Source organism: Oncorhynchus tshawytscha, linkage group LG30 (genome assembly GCF_018296145.1).
Source record: "Oncorhynchus tshawytscha isolate Ot180627B linkage group LG30, Otsh_v2.0, whole genome shotgun sequence".
Lineage (NCBI taxonomy): Eukaryota > Metazoa > Chordata > Actinopteri > Salmoniformes > Salmonidae > Oncorhynchus > Oncorhynchus tshawytscha.
In genome coordinates, this window is record NC_056458.1 from 26,508,704 (window position 1) to 26,526,493 (window position 17,790).

At 40.6% G+C, this 17,790-nt stretch overlaps 1 protein-coding gene across 1 annotated transcript; it reads right to left on the minus strand.

The window, feature by feature from the left end:
- Nucleotides 1-1,130: 1,130 nt before the first annotated feature.
- Nucleotides 1,131-14,197, minus strand: ripply3 (ripply transcriptional repressor 3). Its single transcript, XM_024393229.2, has 5 exons — nucleotides 14,073-14,197; nucleotides 2,600-2,743; nucleotides 2,454-2,514; nucleotides 2,164-2,237; nucleotides 1,131-1,941 (listed from the first exon to the last, which is right to left on the minus strand). Exons 2-5 carry the CDS (start codon nucleotides 2,701-2,703, stop codon nucleotides 1,734-1,736), a joined length of 447 nt encoding a protein of 148 aa, XP_024248997.1. The 5' UTR covers nucleotides 2,704-2,743; nucleotides 14,073-14,197; the 3' UTR covers nucleotides 1,131-1,733.
- Nucleotides 14,198-17,790: the final 3,593 nt, after the last annotated feature.

A 17,790-nucleotide genomic window follows, 5' to 3' on the forward strand; every position in this document is an offset into this window, starting at 1 on the left:
TTTTACTGTGGATATAGATACTTCTGTACCTGTTTCCTCCAGCATCTTCACAAGGTATTTTGCTGTTGTTCTGGGATTGATTTGCACCTTTCGCCCCAAAGTACGTGTATCTCTAGGAGACAGAATGCTTTTCCGTCCTGAGTGGTATGGTGGCTACGTGGTCCCATGGTGTTTATACTTGCGTACTATTGTTTGTACAGATGAACGTGGTACCTTCAGGTGTTTGGAAATTGCTCCCAAGGATGAACCAGACTTGTGGAGGTCTACAAAAAAAATTCTGAGGTCTTCGCTGACTTCTTGTCCCATGATGTCAAGCGAACAGGCACTGAGTTTGAAGGTAGTCCTTGAAATATATCCACAGGTGCACCTCCAATTGATTGACTCAAATGATGTCACTTAGCCTATCAGAAGCTTCTAAAGCCATGACATCATTTTCTGGAATTTTCCAAGCTGTTTAAGGGCACAGTCAACTTACTGTATGTAAACTTCTGACCCACTGGAATTGTGATAAAGTGAATTATAAGTGAAATAATCTGTTTGTAAACAATTGTTGGAAAAAGTACTTGTGCCATGGACAAAGTGACGTCCTAATCAACTTTCCAAAACTATAGTTTGTTTACAAGAAATTTGTGGAGTGGTTGAAAAACGAGTTTTAATGACTCCTAACTAAGTGTATGTAAACTTCTGATTTCAACTGTATACCCTAGAGGTCAAAGGTCAAATTGAATCTGAATCTAAGCTTTCCAATTATATTTGATTAAAGGTTATAAGCGAGCAATAACTTGTTGTATACTGACATTGTCATAGGGTAAAAAAAGAAAGAGTGATAACACATAGCAGTGCAGCAATGGTAGCTTGCTATCACACATTTTCCATCTCTAGGAACCCAGACATTGTCGGTTCAATTGAGCTCAACCTTGATGACTAAATCAGCTAATCTGGGTGGTTGTCATTTCTTATGTGTCTATGGTTATGACATTAATAGGACATAGAGAGGCTTATCATTCATGTCCCATTGGAAATTAGTTCTGTCTTGTCTGAGGGTATAATAAAGACCCTGACATGTGAATCAAACTTGAACAAAAGTATTCATCCACGTCCACAAGAAGTGCAGGAAAATTATACGATTTTCAAATAAATGTTTATTGCTTAACTCAAATGCTAAAATAATTGAAATGAATAAAGAAAAAGGCCTTTTAAGTTTACTTTGCATCCATACCAACATATTCACTCACTAGCTAAGCACATTAATACTCAATTCTATCCACATACATTCTTTACATTTCAACCAACAAACCATCTACACAGTAACTCAAATGTCCAGCAATTTATAACACACTTTTTCATAAACAAATAAAAAATCATTATAAATACAAAAGATAGAAAGCAGAGAAAATGTTTCACTACAAACAAAAAAGGAGGGACCAGCACAAGGCCAACTTGAGTTTGCATGACAAGGTCCTGAGAACATAGGACGTTGTCAAGGAAAATGGCCATATCTGGGTTAAAGGTGTGTTGACACTGAGCTGGTGTAAACAGAATCCCCTCAGTGAGGCCAACTGCAGCCAGTGACCTGGCCTTTCCCGGCTTCCTGTGGCTGTCTCAGGTGAACACCTTGGATCCTCTACTAGACCCTCACCATTGAAGTAGCATATCTCCTGTGACCTGCTGCACTGTCTCTCTCCCTTGTCCAATCACCCCTGCTTGTTTCCAAAACAGCAAAGACTAACTACCTATGAATTCTCTCTGAGGGGATGGGACCTGTGATCCAAACTGAGTGAATTAACCTCCAGCTCTTCCTCCATATCTTCATCATCCTCTTCCTCAGAGCTGGAGTCATCGTTGTAGAAGTGGAGAGTGGCTTGGACAGGGAAACTGTCCAAGACCTTCTTCCCCAAATGAGACAGATATTCCTCAGTCCTGGACTTTGGCATGAAGAGCCTATGGATCAGATGAATGTATTTAGTATTTAAAAAAAAAAAAAAATACATCAGTGTTTTAATATTTAAAGAAAGTAGAATATACAAAAATTGTCTTCATGAAGTTGATAGTAACATCAAATCATCAAATTGATTCAGGACACAGCTCTTTTCCCAAAATGTGTCTCAATGTGGTCACAATACCAACTTGCTTTCTTCTCTCAACTGCCAACAGTCTACATACCTGACAGGGTGTTGGAATCCATGGGCACCTTTGGTCATCTGTCTGGTTCTTGATGACACATTCCCTTGGCCAAACTAAAGAGGACAAGTAGGCATGATCATTTTCAACTCAAATGAACAGACCTATAAAATAAAAAAATATAGCATTGCCAAGGACCTGTGACAGTTAAGTATTAGATACTCTTGTTCACTAGGCTACAGGTTTCTTGTGCTGATAGGTTGGATGAAATTGAATTATTGTATAATTTAATTGTAGGCCTTAAGCAGTTGCAGAGAAGGGAATGCCCTTACTTTATCTGGAAGTCCAGTTTCTCTGTGACAGGGAATCCATGGTCTCCATATTACCGGATAACTGTAAATGTTGAAAATAATTTATTGAAGTGGTTTTTACTTCCACATTCCAAGTAGGTTAAGTAGGCTAAAGATACCTTTCATACCTTTGAAGTGGCTCTTCAGTCTCCGCGTATCGTCTCATGCAACTCATTGGTTTGGCTTTCATAGTGAGCGACGGCAGCTGCGTATCCAGACCAAGAGGGAGCATCTACTGTCCTCGACTGACCCACTACCTGAAAACTCTGAGACTGAGAGGCATATGGTCAGGTATGCTGTTTATCAAGGTTTTCTCATCTTGACCGTTCACTTGAATAAACAAAAGTGGAGTTGTGTGGGGGAGTCTGAGATCTGTCTTCAGCTGTCAAGTTGCAGGTCCCCTTCCTCCACTGGTCCCTTAAGGATATGGAAATGGAAGCTTTTCAAATGATGATCATGAAAAGTTAGTTATTCACATATAAAGGCAATCATTTTTTGTTGTTCTCTTTTTCATTATGTTGTTTCACTTTTCGGCCCTGGCTGTCTCTGCATTTATTTTATAGGACTATCCTATAGTTCTTGGTAAGTGTACAGGTAACATGCATTTGCACTGGGCACAATTAGATTGAATGGATTAGAATTAGTTTAATTATCATTTAAGGAAAGCAATTGTATAACATTTGATGAGTTGAGGAACAGTTATAGCCTCTCACATTGTATTTTATCCTAATATAAATTTGAATTTTTCTTTCCCTGATAAAGTTGCAAATAATCTCTCTCTCGCTTTCAATTTCAATTCAATTTAAGTGGCTTTTTTGGCATGTGAAACACATGTTTACATTGCCAAAGCAAGTGAAATAGATAATAAATAAAAAAAATTGTAGTAACAATTACTCACAAAAGTTCCAAAAGAATAAAGACATTTCAAATGTCATATTATGTGCAAATAGTTAAAGTAAAGAAGGGAAAATAAATAAACATAAAAATGGGTTGTATACACAATGGTGTTTGTTCTTCACTGGTTGCCCTTTTCTTGTGGCAACAGGTCACAAATCTTGCTGCTGTGATGGCACAATGTGGAATTTCAATGAATAGATATGGGAGTTTACAAAATTTGGTTTGCTTTCTAATTCTTTGTGGGTCTGTGTAATCTGAGGGAAATATGTGTTTCTAATACGGTCATACATTTAGCAGGTTAGGAAATGCAGCTCACTTTCCACCTCATTTTGTGGGCAGTGTGCACACAGCCTGTCTTCTCTTGAGAGCCAGGTCTGCCTACGGCAGCCTTTCTCAATAGCAAGGCTATGCTCAAGGAGTCGGTACATAGTCAAAGCTTTCCTTAAGTTTGGGTCAGTTACAGTGGTCAGGTATTCTGCCACTGTGTACTCTCTGTTTAGGGCCAAAAATGTGTCAAGTAATTATCTTTTTGTTCTCACAATTTGGTTGGGTCTAATTGTGTTGCTGTCCTGGGGCTCTTTGGGGTCTGTTTGTGTTTGTAAACAGGGCCCCAGGACCAGCTTGCTTAGAGGACTCTTCTCCAGGCTCATTAGGTTAGTTTGAGAAACAGACGCCTCACAAGTCTTCAACTGGCAGCTTCATTAAATAGTACCCGCAAAACACCAGTCTCAACGTCAACAGTGAAGAGGCGACTCTGGGATGCTAACCTTCTTTTGTGACACATTCAGAGCTCTGTTTTTCCCGTGATTTAATCCTCTCGTGTATGATAGGTTTGGCCTGCCTCACTAACTACGCCTTTTGCCTATTCCCTGCCTGTACTTTAGCCTATCGAATTTCCTGTTATCAACCTATTGCCTGATCTCCCAGATGATGTTACTAGCCTTTTCCCTGCCTGTACTGTTGCCTTTTTGGACCTTCTGCCTGCCCTGCACCCAGCTACCTGCCTCCTCCTGTGGTTTGTAAATAAACACCTGTTGCACCCTGTGGTTGAAACCAGCCCTCTGTCTCCCATCGTGTTCATTACAGGTCTTTGTTTCTGGCCATTTTGAGCCTGTAATCGAACCCACAAATGCTGATGCTCCAGATACTCAACTAGTCTAAAGAAGGCCAGTTTTATTGATTCTTTAATCAGCACTACAGTTTTCAGCTATGCTAACATAATTGCAAAAGGGTTTTCTAATGATCAATTAGCCTTTTAAAATGACACACTTGGATTAGTTGCCATTGGAACACAGGAGTGATGGTTGCTGATAATGGGCCTCTGTACGCCTATGTAGATATTCCATTAGAAATCTGCCATTTCCAGCTACAATAGTCATTTACAACATTAACCATGTCTACACTGTATTTCTGATCAATTTGATGTTATTTTAATGGACAAAAAATGTCTAAGTGACCCCAAACATTTGAACAGTAGTGTATATGCGACCAAACATATCTGTTTGGTAAAGAAGAGTACTCTATGACTACCCACGAGGCAAAAACTGGTTGAATCAATGCGGTTTCCACTTCATTTCAACCCAAATGAGGACGTTGAATCAAACAACTGTGGAAAACTGATTGGATTTACAAAAAGTCATCAACCTAAGGGAATTTTGTTATTTTGTCACCTAACTTTTAACCTAAATTCAATGACTAGTAATGGGGTCGGAGGGGATGGCTGTTGTTTTACGGGCTCCTAACCAACTGTGCTATTTTTGGTTTTTTTCACGTTGTTTGTAACTTATTTTGCACATAATGTTGCTGCATCCATCTCCTATTACCGAAAAGAGCTTCTGGACATCAGAACAGCGATTACTCAAACTGGACAAAGATTTTTTCTTTAACGAGTCAGACGCAAAGGAGTGCACGCTAACCAAGGTTGCCAGGTGCACGTGTTTCCTCCGACACATTGATGCAGCTGGCTTCTGGGTTGGATGCGCGCTGTGTTAAGAAGCAATGTGGCTTGGTTGGGTTGTCTTTCGGAGGATGCATGGCTTTTGACCTTTGTCTCTCCCGAGCCCGTACGGGAGTTGTAGCGATGAGCCAAGATAGTAATTACTAACAATTGGATACCACAATATATATTTTTAAAAAGGCAAAGCGGCAAAACAGAACTAAGATTGAATCCTACTACACCGGCTCTGACGCTCGTTGGATTTGGCAGGGCTTGAAAACTATTACAGACTACAAAGGAAAACCCCGCCGCAAGCTATTATGTGGATATATTGGAGTGGCCATCACAAAGCCCTGACCTCAATCCTATAGAAAATGTGTGGGCAGAACTGAAAAGGCGTGTGCAAGCAAGGAGGCCTACAAACCTGACTCAGTTACACCAGCTCTGTCAGGAGGAATGGGCCAAAATTCACCCAACTTATTGTGGGAAACTTGTGGAAGGCTACCCGAAATGTTTGACCCAAGTTAAACAATTTAAAGGCAATGCTACAAAACACTAATTGAGTGTATGTAAACTTCTGACCCACTGGGAATGTGATGAAAAAATAAAAGCTGAAATAAATCATTGTCTCTACTATTATTCTGACATTTCACATTCTTAAAATAAAGTGGTGATCCTAACTGACCCAAGACAGGGCATTTTTACTAGGATTAAATGTCAGGAATTGTGAAAACCTGAGTTTAAATGTTTTTGGCTAAGGTGTATGTAAACTTCCGACTTCAACTGTATGTGAGAATGCTGTTCATTGACTACAGCTCAGCATTCAACACCATAGTGCCCACAAAGCTCATCACTAAGCTAAGGATCATGGGACTAAACACTTCCCTCTGCCATTGGATCTTGGACTTCCTGACGAACCGCCCCCAGGTGGTAAGGGTAGGCAGCAACACATCTGCCACGCTGATCCTCAACACTGGGGCCCCTCAGGTGTGCATGATTAGTCTCCTCCTGTAACTCCCTGTTCACCCACGACTGTGTGGCCAAACACGACTCCAACACCATCATTAAGTTTGCTGACGATACAGCAGTGGTAGGCCTGATCACAGACAGCGATGAGACAGCCTATAGAGAGGAGGTCAGAGCCAGGACAACATCCTCTCCCTCAATGTGAGCAAGACAAAAGAGCTGATCGTAGACTACAGGAAAAGGCGGGCAGAACAGGCCCCCATTAACATTGACTGGGCTGTAGTGGAGCAGGTCGAGAGTTTCAACTTCCTTGGTGTCCACATCATCAACAAATTATCATGGTCCAAACACACCAAGACAGTCGTGAAGAGGGCACGACAACACCTTTTCCCCCTCAGGAGACTGAAAAGATTTGGTATGGGTCCCCAGATCCTCAAGAAATTCTACAGCTGTACCATCGAGAGCTTCCTGACCGGTTGCATCACCGCCTGGTTTGGCAACTGCGCGGCATCTGACTATAAGGTGCTACAGAGGGTAGTGCGTATGGCCCAGAACATCACCGGGGCCAAGCTTCCTGCCATCCAGGACCTCTATACTAGGCGGTGTCAGAGGAAGGCCCAAAAAATTGTTAAAGACTCCAGTCACCCAAGTCATAGACTGTTCTCTCTGCTACCACACGGCAAGCAGTACCGGAGTGCCAAGTCTAGGACCAAAAGGCTCCTTAACAGCTTCTACCCCCCCAAGCCATAAGACTGCTGAACAATTAATCAAATGGCCACCCGGACTATTTACATTGAAATGCCCTCCCTCTCTTTGTTTTTACACAGCTGCTACTTACTGTTTATTATCTATGCATAGTCACTTTACCCCTACCTGTACAAAATAACTAGACTAACCTGTACCTCTGCACATTGACTCGGTACCGGTACCCCCTGTATATAGCCTCGTTATTTTTATTGTGTTACGTTTATTTTTTCATTTGACTATTTTTACTTTCGTTTATTTAGTAAATATTTTCTTAACTTTTTCCTGAACTGCATTGTTGGTTAAGGGCTTGTAAGTAAACATTTCATGGTCAGGTTCTATTCATGGTCAGGTTCTATTCATGGTCAGGTTCTACCTGTTCTATTCAGAGCATTAAAATAAAATACAATTTGAATAGATTTTTTTGTAGATTTCACATCAGTTGAAAACAACCAAATGTCACTCAAAACTACACGTTTAACTGGGGCTCCCGAGTGGCGCAGCCGTCTAAGGCACTGCATCTCAGTGCTAGAGGCGTCACTACAGCCCCTGGTTTGATCCTGGGCTGTATCACATCCGGCCGTGATTGGGAGTCCCATAGGGCGGCGCACAATTAGCCCAGCGTTGTTAGGGTTTGGCCAGGGTAGGCCGTCATTGTAAACAATAATTTGTTCTTAACTGACTTGCCTAGTTAAATAAAGGTTCAATGGAAAATAAAAACTTTTGTCTGTGCACAGTGGGTAAGAAAAAACATCAATACACTAGTTTTATATTGCAGTGAATAAGTCCCAACTGCTATATCACCACTAGACACTGAGGTCTACAATACAGCCATGAACTGTATTGAAGGTGTATGTGTGCGTGACTGAGAGGATGCATGCTTATATGTCTGTGCCTTCGAGAATTCAGGAGGGGGCTCTCTTGTGCTGAGTTGACGGAGGTTTGGAACCTGAGACAAGCCACTTTGTCTCTCCTTCCGAGTGTTTCCCTCCGCTCCATTGTTCCTCATGTCTGCGTGGGACTGCACCGGTTTCACCCCACTCTGTGTTCAATGGGGCTTTTCTCCTTAAAAATGCTCAAAGAAAGAGAAAGCCTCTGGCCTCTTTGAAGTCATGCTTTAAAAAGGAAGTATTGAATATTGGTTGTTTCACTTTAAAAAGCACAAGAAAGAGGATTTCGACACCCACCATCTCAGATTGTTCTGAAATTGTTTATGTAGTTAGAAACAGATTAGATAAGAATTTCTGCAACATTATTTTGTTGAAATATGTGATCTCTGAGAAATTAAGCTACACTGAACAAAAATAAACACAACATACAACAATTTCAAAGATTTCACTGAGTTACAGTTTAAATAAATTCATTAGGCCCAGATCTATGGATTTCACATGACTGGTAATACAGATACCTTCTAAAAAAAGGTAGGGGTGTGGATCAGAACCAATCAGTATCTGGTGTGACCGTCATTTGCCTCATGCAGCCCGATACATCTCCTTTGCATTGAGTTGATCAGGCTGTTGATTTTGGCCTGTAGAATGTTGTCCCAGTCCTCTTCAATGACTGTACAAAGTTGCTGAATATTGGCGGGAGCTGGAACACGCTGTCGTACATATCGATCCAGGACATCCCAAACATGCTCAATGGATAACATATATGGTGAGTATGTAGGCCTCTAAAACGGCGTTGGAGGTGGCTTATGGTAGAGAAAATAACATTAAATTATCTGGAAACAGCTCAGGTGGACATTCCTGCAGTCAGCATGCCAATTTCATGCTCCCTCAACTTGAGACATCTGTGGGATTGTGTTGAGTGATAAAACTGCACATTTTACAGTGGCCTTTTAGTGTCCCCTGCACAAGGGGCACCTGTGTAATGATCATGCTGTTTAATCAGCTTCTTGATATGCCACACCTGTCAGGTGGATGGATTATCTTGGCAATGGAGAAATGCTTACTAACAGTGATGTAAACAAAATTGTGCACAACATTGTGAGAAATTGTATTTTTGTGCGTATGGAACATTTCTGGGATCTTTTATTTCCACTCATGAAACATGGGACCAACTCTTTACATGTTGCGTTTATATTTTTGTTCAATATAATTGATTGCACCCAAATTGTCAATTTCAATTTATAGGAATGATATAATAAAACCTCTTCACAATGATTAATATGCGAGGAATCCAAATAAATGATCAAACGCCACCCATGCTGTCATACTGTGTTCAACCGTGCTGGATCTTGCCTAGCCATCTTGTTTCAAGAGGACTAGAATGGAAGTAAGTCCCAGACCTTATTGTGTGTTATCCTCAATGATTTTACTAATGTGCATGTATGGCTTTTTCAAGTTTTATGTGTGCTTGTTTATTAGAATGGTTGAATGAATAAACTAAACCCAAACCCCACACCAAGCCCACCCCCAATGGCCAGTATACAGCATAAGTTCCCTATGTTTGACAAGATGTATGAAGTTGCGAGTATTGTTTATTCATTTTGGTGATATTTTCCCCATCCCATCCTGTTAAAAAAATGTGCCATTGAAGTTGCTTGCATTTTCTCCATTAATTAAGTGAAAGTACCAGGTTCTATCCCCTTGATGCTGCTGTTCTTGATACTGTCCTTTTATCAATTTTTTCTGGTCTGTTGTGTTTCAACTTTTGGTAGAAAACCAATAGATTTGTCTCATGATGAAAATAATTGGTGTGGTCATCCTCACAATTCAAGCCAGTCCTCCATGAAAGCAATTCAGTTTGTCCTTCTCTTAGGCTAATCTGTGTCCAGGAAACCAGCCATAGGTGTGTTTAGAGAACAAGCAAACTATTAGGTTCCAGCAGTTCTGTATTTTGTTGTTGTTGTGGGGGGTAGATCAGCTTAATATTGCAGATAGATTGTAGCTTCCATCAATGTAATTGTCTCCATAATTTCCAAACCCCCCCCTTTTTTTATATATATATATATATATACAGATGAAGTCGGAGGTTTACATACACCTTAGCCAAATACATTTAAAATCAGTTTTTCACAATTCCTGACATTTAGTCCTAGTACAAATGCCCAGCCGTAGGTCAGTTAGGATCACCACTATTTTAACAATGTGAAAAGTCAGAATAATAGTAGAGAGAATTATTTATTTCAGCTTTTATCACTTTCATCACATTCCCAGTGGGTCAGAAGTTTACATACACTCAATTAGTATTTGGTAGCATTGCCTTTAAATTGTTTAACTTGGGTCAAACGTTCGGGTAGCCTTCCACAAGCTTCCAACAATAGGGTGGGTGAATTTTGGCCCATTCCTCCTGACAGAGCTGGTGTAACTGAGTCAGGTTTGTAGGCCTTGTTGCTCGCACACGCTTTTTCAGTTCTGCCCACACATTTTCTATAGGATTGAGGTCAGGGCTTTGTGATGGCCACTCCAATACCTTGACTTTGTTGTCCTCAAGCCATTTTGCCACAACTTTAGAAGTATGCTTGGGGTAATTGTCCATGTGGAAGACGCATTTGCGACCAAGCTTTACCTTCCTGACTGATGTCTTGAGATGTTGCTTCAATATATCCACATCATTTTCCTTCCTCGTGATGCTATCCATTTCGTGAAGTTCACCAGTCCCTCCTGCAGCAAAGCACCCCCACAACATGATGTTGCCACCCCCGTGCTTCACGGTTGGGATGGTATTCTTCGGCTTGCAAGCACCCCCCTTTTTCCTCCAAACATAACGATGGTCATTATGGCCAAACAGTTCTATTTTTGTTTCATCAGACCAGAGGACATTTCTCCAAAAAGTATGATCTTTGTGTGCAGTTCCAAACCGTAGTCAAACCAGTTTTGGAGCAGTGTCTTCTTCCTTGGTGAGCGGACTTTCAGGTTATGTCGATATAGGACTCGTTTTTACTGTGGATATAGATACTTTTGTACAGTTTTTCTCCAGCATCTTCACAATGTCCATTGCTGTTGTTGTGGGATTGATTTTCACTTTTCGCACCAAAGTATGTTCATTTCAAGGAGACAGAACACGTCTCCTTCCTGAGCGGTTTGACGACTGCTTGGTCCCATGGTGTTTATACTTGCATACTATTGTTTGTACCAATGAACGTGGTACCTTCAGGTGTTTGGAAATTGCTCCCAAGGATGAACCAGACTTGTGAAGGTCTACAATTTTTTCTCTGAGGTCTTGGCTGATTTCTTTTGATTTTCCCATGATGTCAAGCAAAGAGGCACTGAGTTTGAAGGTAGGCCAAGTGCATTCGAAAAAACCATCAAGCGCTATGATGAAACTGGCTCTCATGAAGAAGGCTCTCATGAAACTGGCTCTCAGGAAGACCCAGAGTTACCTCTGTTGCAGAGGATAACAGACACATCTCAACATCAACTGTTCAGAGGAGACTTTGTGAATCAGGCCTTCATGGTCGAATTGCTGCAGAGAAACCACTACTAAAGCACACCAATAAGAAGAAGAGACTTGCTTGGGACAAGAAACGTGAGCAATGGACATTAGACCTGTAGAAATATGTCCTTTGGTATGATGAGTCCAATTTTTTTATTTTTGGTTCCAACTGCCGTGTCTGTGTGAGACGCAGAGTAGGTGAACGGAGGATCTCCGCATGCGTGGTTCCCAACGTGAAGCATGGAGGAGAAGGTGTGATGGTGATTTGCTGGTGACACTGTTGGTGATTTATTTAGAATTCAGGGCCCACTTAACCACCATGGCTATCACAGCATTCTGCAGCGATACGCCATCCTATCTGGTTTGCACTTGTTGAGACTATCATTTGTTTTTCAACAGGACAATGACCTCCAGGCTGTGTAAGGGCTATTTGACCAAGAAGGAGAGTGATGGAGTGCTGCATCAGATGACCTGGCCTCCACAATCACCCAACCTCAACCCAATTGAGATGGTTTGGAATGAGTTGGACCTTAGAGTGAAGGAACAACACCCAACAAGTGCTCTGCAAATGTGGGAACTCTTTCAAGACTGTTGGAAAGCATTCCAGGTGAAGCTGGTTGAGAGAATGCCAAGAGTGTGCAAAGCTGTCATCAAGGCAAAGGGTGGCTAGTTTGAAGAATATAAATATATTTTGATTTGTTTATCACATTTTGGGTTACTACATGATTCCATATGTGTTGTGGAATGTATAAAATAATACAAGCATAATTTCCACAATGAACTAATAATTATGCGTAATAATTTAGGCGGTTCATGTGAAGGATTGTTACCTACACCAGAATTGCCATTACAAAAATTACATTTTTGGCAAGCAATTATAATTTTATCAAAGAATTATTGTTATTCATCCTATATTGTCCCTAACGTCATTACCCCCCCACACACACACACACACAGACATGCTCATACACACTCCCCACTCTTCCCCCACAAACAACCACAAGCTCAGATGTTCAACAGTTGTTTCATACCTGAGCCCAACTCAAGAAAGGACTTGATGTGCGAATGCATATACAGTTGTAGCTGTTTGAGAAGGCATGCAAAATTTAGCAAGAATGGGTTGTCCTACTGTAGCTGATGGAGCTCAGATACAACCCCTTCCCCTTAAACCCACACACACACTGGTTTCTCATGGTCTGAGAGTCTTTAGGTGCCTTTTTCTATGGGACCTTATATAGACAGGTGTGTGCCTTTCCAAATCATGTGCAATCAATTTAATTTTCCACAGGTGGACTCCAATCAAGTTGTAGAAACATCTCAAGGATGATCAATGGAAACAGGATGCACCTGAGCTCAATAGTAAATGGTCTGAATACTTATGTAAATAAGGTATTTCTGTTCTTCTTTTTTTTATATACATTTGCAAAAATTAAAATAAAATTAAAAAAACGTTTTGCTTTGTCATTATTGGTTATTGTGTGTAGATTGTTGAGGGGGAAAAAATGATTTCATCCATTTAGAATGAGGCTGTAACCTAACAAAATATGGAATAAGTCAAGGGGTCTTAATACTTTCCGAAGGCACTGTAAAACAGATAAGGACTTATCCTTAGTGTATGGGTCACTCAGGTGGGTGTATAGGGTTGGGGACTGTTCCACCTTGATAGGACAATAAATACAAAAACGATATAATTTATTTTAAATCTGCATAAAATTGAAAGCTCTCTCTGTCACAAGTCCTGCTCACAGATACACATGGGCTCTGGCATTTGCAACCATTTTCCTTTTTCACTCACTTATCTCCACACTTTTCCAAACACAAAAACGCACACCTCACCTTCCATCACAATACACTTGCACATACTGTGCCTTCCGTGTCTGTTAGCTGTGTTTTTATCCCTACCATGTTGATTCCTACCTAATTTCTGACTAATTTCTGACTTTTGAGTACTTTTGTGTTCCAGTTCCTTATAAATGAAGATGTATTATTTCAATAATGATCCTTTCTTCTAATGCTGGCTTTATCTATTTATAAATACTATAATTAGAAAGTTGAATATTATTTTGACAACATTTCCTATCTTGAATGGTATACTGTATTTGTAGTTTATTTCTATTGTTAAATGTTTTTGTATTATTACAATCCATACCATGGATAATATTGGGTGTTCCATTATACAACTCTATGGGAACGTTGTAATATTTAGAATAGCCATGGAGTAGTCTTGGTGTCTCGGAACAATTTGGTTATCAATATACAGTTTATCAACTACGAGAGCCTCACGTTTCCCTTTTAATCTATTCACCTTGAATAGTGGGTACAGAACTTTGCGCCGTTCTGCAATTTTCTTCGGGAACTGATCATTTATGCCTATTTTCGTGCCAGCGAGTCTTTTACCCAGGCTTTTAACAATTGGCAACAATTTGGCGCTCATATCTCTGTCCCGAAACGGTGTACACGTTCAAGTTTGATTTTGTCGACAGTATCACCTGGGATCTATAGCGCTGTAATAAATAATTATTTCACCACACTTTCAGGATCTTTAACCTAATTTTTGTTAAATACAATTACTAGATTTTCTCTCAAAGATCTAGTCTGTATTTCAAGTAAGGCTTCTCTCAGAAAAATATTCTCCTTTTTAAGTTCTTTAACGTCCGTTTCAATCGTATTGCCTATACCTTTTTAGCTTGTTTGTTTCTTTCTCCATTGTCGTAGCTTTTTCTTCACTCATCTCGAGGCTCGTCTTCAACCCCTTTACAGCTTTACTGGCTAGTTCATGCCCAGTTTATATCATTTATCAACTTTTGCAAGTCGGTTTCTACACTTCCGGTTTCTACATTTCCTTTTCACCACCATTCCCGGTGGTGAAAAGCATAAATCGTGTGTCGGTCGAGGAGCCTCGTTTTCTTTTGGGGATTGGTTCTCCATGCTTACTCTCTGACATGTTTGGGTGTTGATTGTATTGGTGATATTGGTCGATACATTTCTGTAGCCTTATCATTTGTTTTGTGTTGGTATCCAGATTGAAGGTTATTGCCCACGAGTATGTTGAGTGATGTATTAATATTTATCAAACGTACAGATATTGAATATTACGTTTTTATCTTGAGGCATTCTGCACCGCTGTGTTCAGTCCACCATGACACCTCTCTCCGACACGGATACTTCTACTGCCAATGTTCGTCTAACGGTTTCAATGTTATGATCTCTAAGGACTTTTAATAGTAAAAGTCCCAAACACACATTCTAAGTGTTTTGCAATGGTATTGTGTTGGGTTTAATGGTAAATGTCACTAATCACACAACATATAGAGAGAAATGTTTTCTACTAATTTGATTGACAAACATAGCGCCTTCAGAACGTTGTAACGCAACAAAATGTAGAATAAGTCAAGGGGTATGAAAACCCCTTGACTTATTCTACATTTTGTTGCGTTACAACCTGAATTCAAAATGGATTAAATACATGTTTGTCTCACCCATCTCCACACAATACACCATAAAAAATGTTTTTAGAAATGAAAAATATGTTTTTAGAAATGTTTACAAATTTATTTAAAAAATGAAATACAGAAATATCTCATTCACATAACTGGGAAATACTTTGTAGAAGCCCCTTTCCAGCGATTACAGCTGTGAGTCTTTCTGGGTAAGCCTCTAAGAGCTTTGCACACCTGGGTTGTGCAACTTTTGCCCATTATTCTTTTTAAAATTCTTCAAGCCCTGCCAAATTGGTTGTTGATCATTGCTAGACAACCATTTGCATGTCTTGCCATAGATTTTCAAGTAGATTTAAGTCAAAACTGTAACTCGGCCACTGAGGAACATTCACTGTTGTCTGGGTAAGCAACTCCAGTGTATTTGGCCTTGTGTTGTAGGTTATTGTCCTGCTGAAAGCTGAATTTGTCTCCCAGTGTCTATTGGAAAGCAGACTGAACCAGATTTTCCTCTAGGATTGTTTTACCCCCCATCCCCCCTCCCAATAAAAAAAACTCCCAAGCATACCCATAACATGAGTACTCAGTGATTTGTTGTGTTGGGTTTGACCTAAAAATAACGCTTTATATTCATAACAAATGTCACAAGTTTCAAAGAAAACCTGCTGCCTCCACTATTGTTACACCATTTCAACTTCAACATGTCAATATCATCAATACAACTATGCTTAGTCTAATACAGTGAAGACTAAAAGATACCAATAACTAATTAGTTAAATCAACATAAGCTTAAAAAGGATGTGGCTGTCCATGGTCCTGATTTCTGTGTGTATGCGTGCGTTCGTTCGTGCGTGCGTGCAAGTAGAAAAAACATGTTGACTCACCCTACTTGTAGAGAAACGCCAATGACATCCTCCTCTTGTTCATGTTGACAAAACAGTCTATGACTCTCATACAGTACGCACTTTTAGTTTTTGTTGTCCTAGGCTATGTGGCTAAAATGCTTGCTCGCTAGCCTAACTTCCTTTCATGGGCAATGATGAGCCAGCTAGTTAACATTAGCCTACTACATCTAGCTACATATTGAACTTCCATCCTTGTCAGGCCAGGGGCACAATGTATATGGTTGGATCAGAATTGCCGTTATAATCATTTGCCAGTACGGAGAATTAATTAAACAGTCAAAATCCCTATCTCCGTCCATGGCCAATTTTAGCTAGCTAGCTAGCTAGCCACCATAGGACAACGACACAGCGAGATGCAACAATATATAATTTTTCTGTCAATGACGTTTTCCTTTTGATGTGAGTGGTGTGAAGCCAAATCCAAACTGGCTTCCCTTGACACTTTATTTTGGTGTGCCAGGACCAACGCTGATTGGCTATAATTTTATACTTTTTATTAATCAAGGGAGGCCAAATGCTCGCTGGCTTACCTTGCATTCAATGCTACGGGCGGCAACAATATCATACTATTTTTGACCACACAGCATCAGATAGATGGGCAAAGTATATAGAGACAGAGGGGCGCTGTTTCACTGGCTCAGATGCTTTCTCCGGTGAGATACATTCAGCCTCTTGTGAATTGAAGGAACATTATGAAACACGGAGCGATGAAAGATAATTTATTACATTTTATTGGTCATTTTTTGGAGGAAGCCTGGCTTCCCTTAGCCTCCATGAATACACGCCAGTGAGGGACCTTACAGATAATTGTATGTTGGGGTACAGAGATGAGGTAGTCATAAAAAAATAATGTTAAACAATATTATTGCACACCGATTGAGTCCATTGGTTGTGCCGTGGCGGAGATCTTTGTGGGCTATACTCGGCCTTGTCTCAGGATGTTAAGTTGGTGGTTGAAGGTATGCCTCTAGTGGTGTGGGGGCTGTGCTTTGGCAAAGTGGGTGGGGTTATATCCTGCCTGTTTGGCCCTGTCCCGGGGTATCTTCAGACGGGGCCACAGTGTCTCCCGACCCCTCCTGTCTCAGCCTCCAGTATTTATGCTGCAGTAGTTTATGTGTCGGGGGGCTAGGGTCACTTTGTTATATCTGGAGTACTTTTCCTGTCTTATCCAGTGTCCTGTGTGAATTTAAGTATGCTCTATCTAATTCTCTCTTTCTTTCTCTCTTTCGGAGGACCTGAGCCCTAGGACCATGCCTCAGGACTACCTGGCATGATGACTCCTTGCTGTCCCCAGTCCACCTGGCCATGCTGCTGCTCCAGTTTCAACTGTTCTGACTGCGGCTATGGAACCCTGACCTGTTCACCGGACATGCTACCTGTCCCAGACCTGCTGTTTTCAACTCTCTAGAAACAGCAGGAGCGGTAGAGATACTCTGAATGATTGGCTATGAAAAGCCAACTGACATTTACTCCTGAGGCGCTGACCTGTTTCACCCTCGACAACCACTGTGATTATTATTATTTGACCCTGCTGGTCATCTATGAACATTTCAACATCTTGCCATGTACTGTTATAATCTCTACCCTGCACAGCCAGAAGAGGACTGGCCACCCCTCATAGTCTGGTTCCTCTCGATGTTTCTTCCGAGTTTTTGGCCTTACTAGGGAGTTTTTCCTAGCCACCGTGCTTCTACACCTGCATTGCTTGCTGTTTGGGGTTTTAGGCTGGGTTTCTGTACAGCACTTTGTGACATCAGCTGATGTAAGAAGGGCTTTATAAAAACATTTGATTGATTAATGCAACTTATTATGTAACATGTTCAGCACATTTTGACTCCTGAATGTTAGGCTTGCCACAAAGGGATTGAATACTACATTTCAGCTTTTCATTTTTTATTAATTTGTAAAAATGTCTACAAATATAATTCGACTTTGACATAATGGGGATTTGTGTGTCGGTCAGTGACACAAAATCTAAATTTGATACATTTTTAATTCAGTCTGTAACACAACAAAATGTGGAAAAAGTCAAGGGATGTGAATACTTTCTGAAG

Excerpts from the sequence above, each read along its gene's own strand:
- ripply3 (XM_024393229.2), bottom strand. The coding sequence starts at position 2,703 with ATGCTCCCTCTTGGTCTGGATACGCAGCTGCCGTCGCTCACTATGAAA. Across the intron at positions 2,238-2,453 it reads AAACTGGACTTCCAGATAAA|TTTGGCCAAGGGAATGTGTC; the intron begins GTAAGGGCATTC and ends TGTCCTCTTTAG. Across the intron at positions 1,942-2,163 it reads GGATTCCAACACCCTGTCAG|GCTCTTCATGCCAAAGTCCA; the intron begins GTATGTAGACTG and ends TCTGATCCATAG.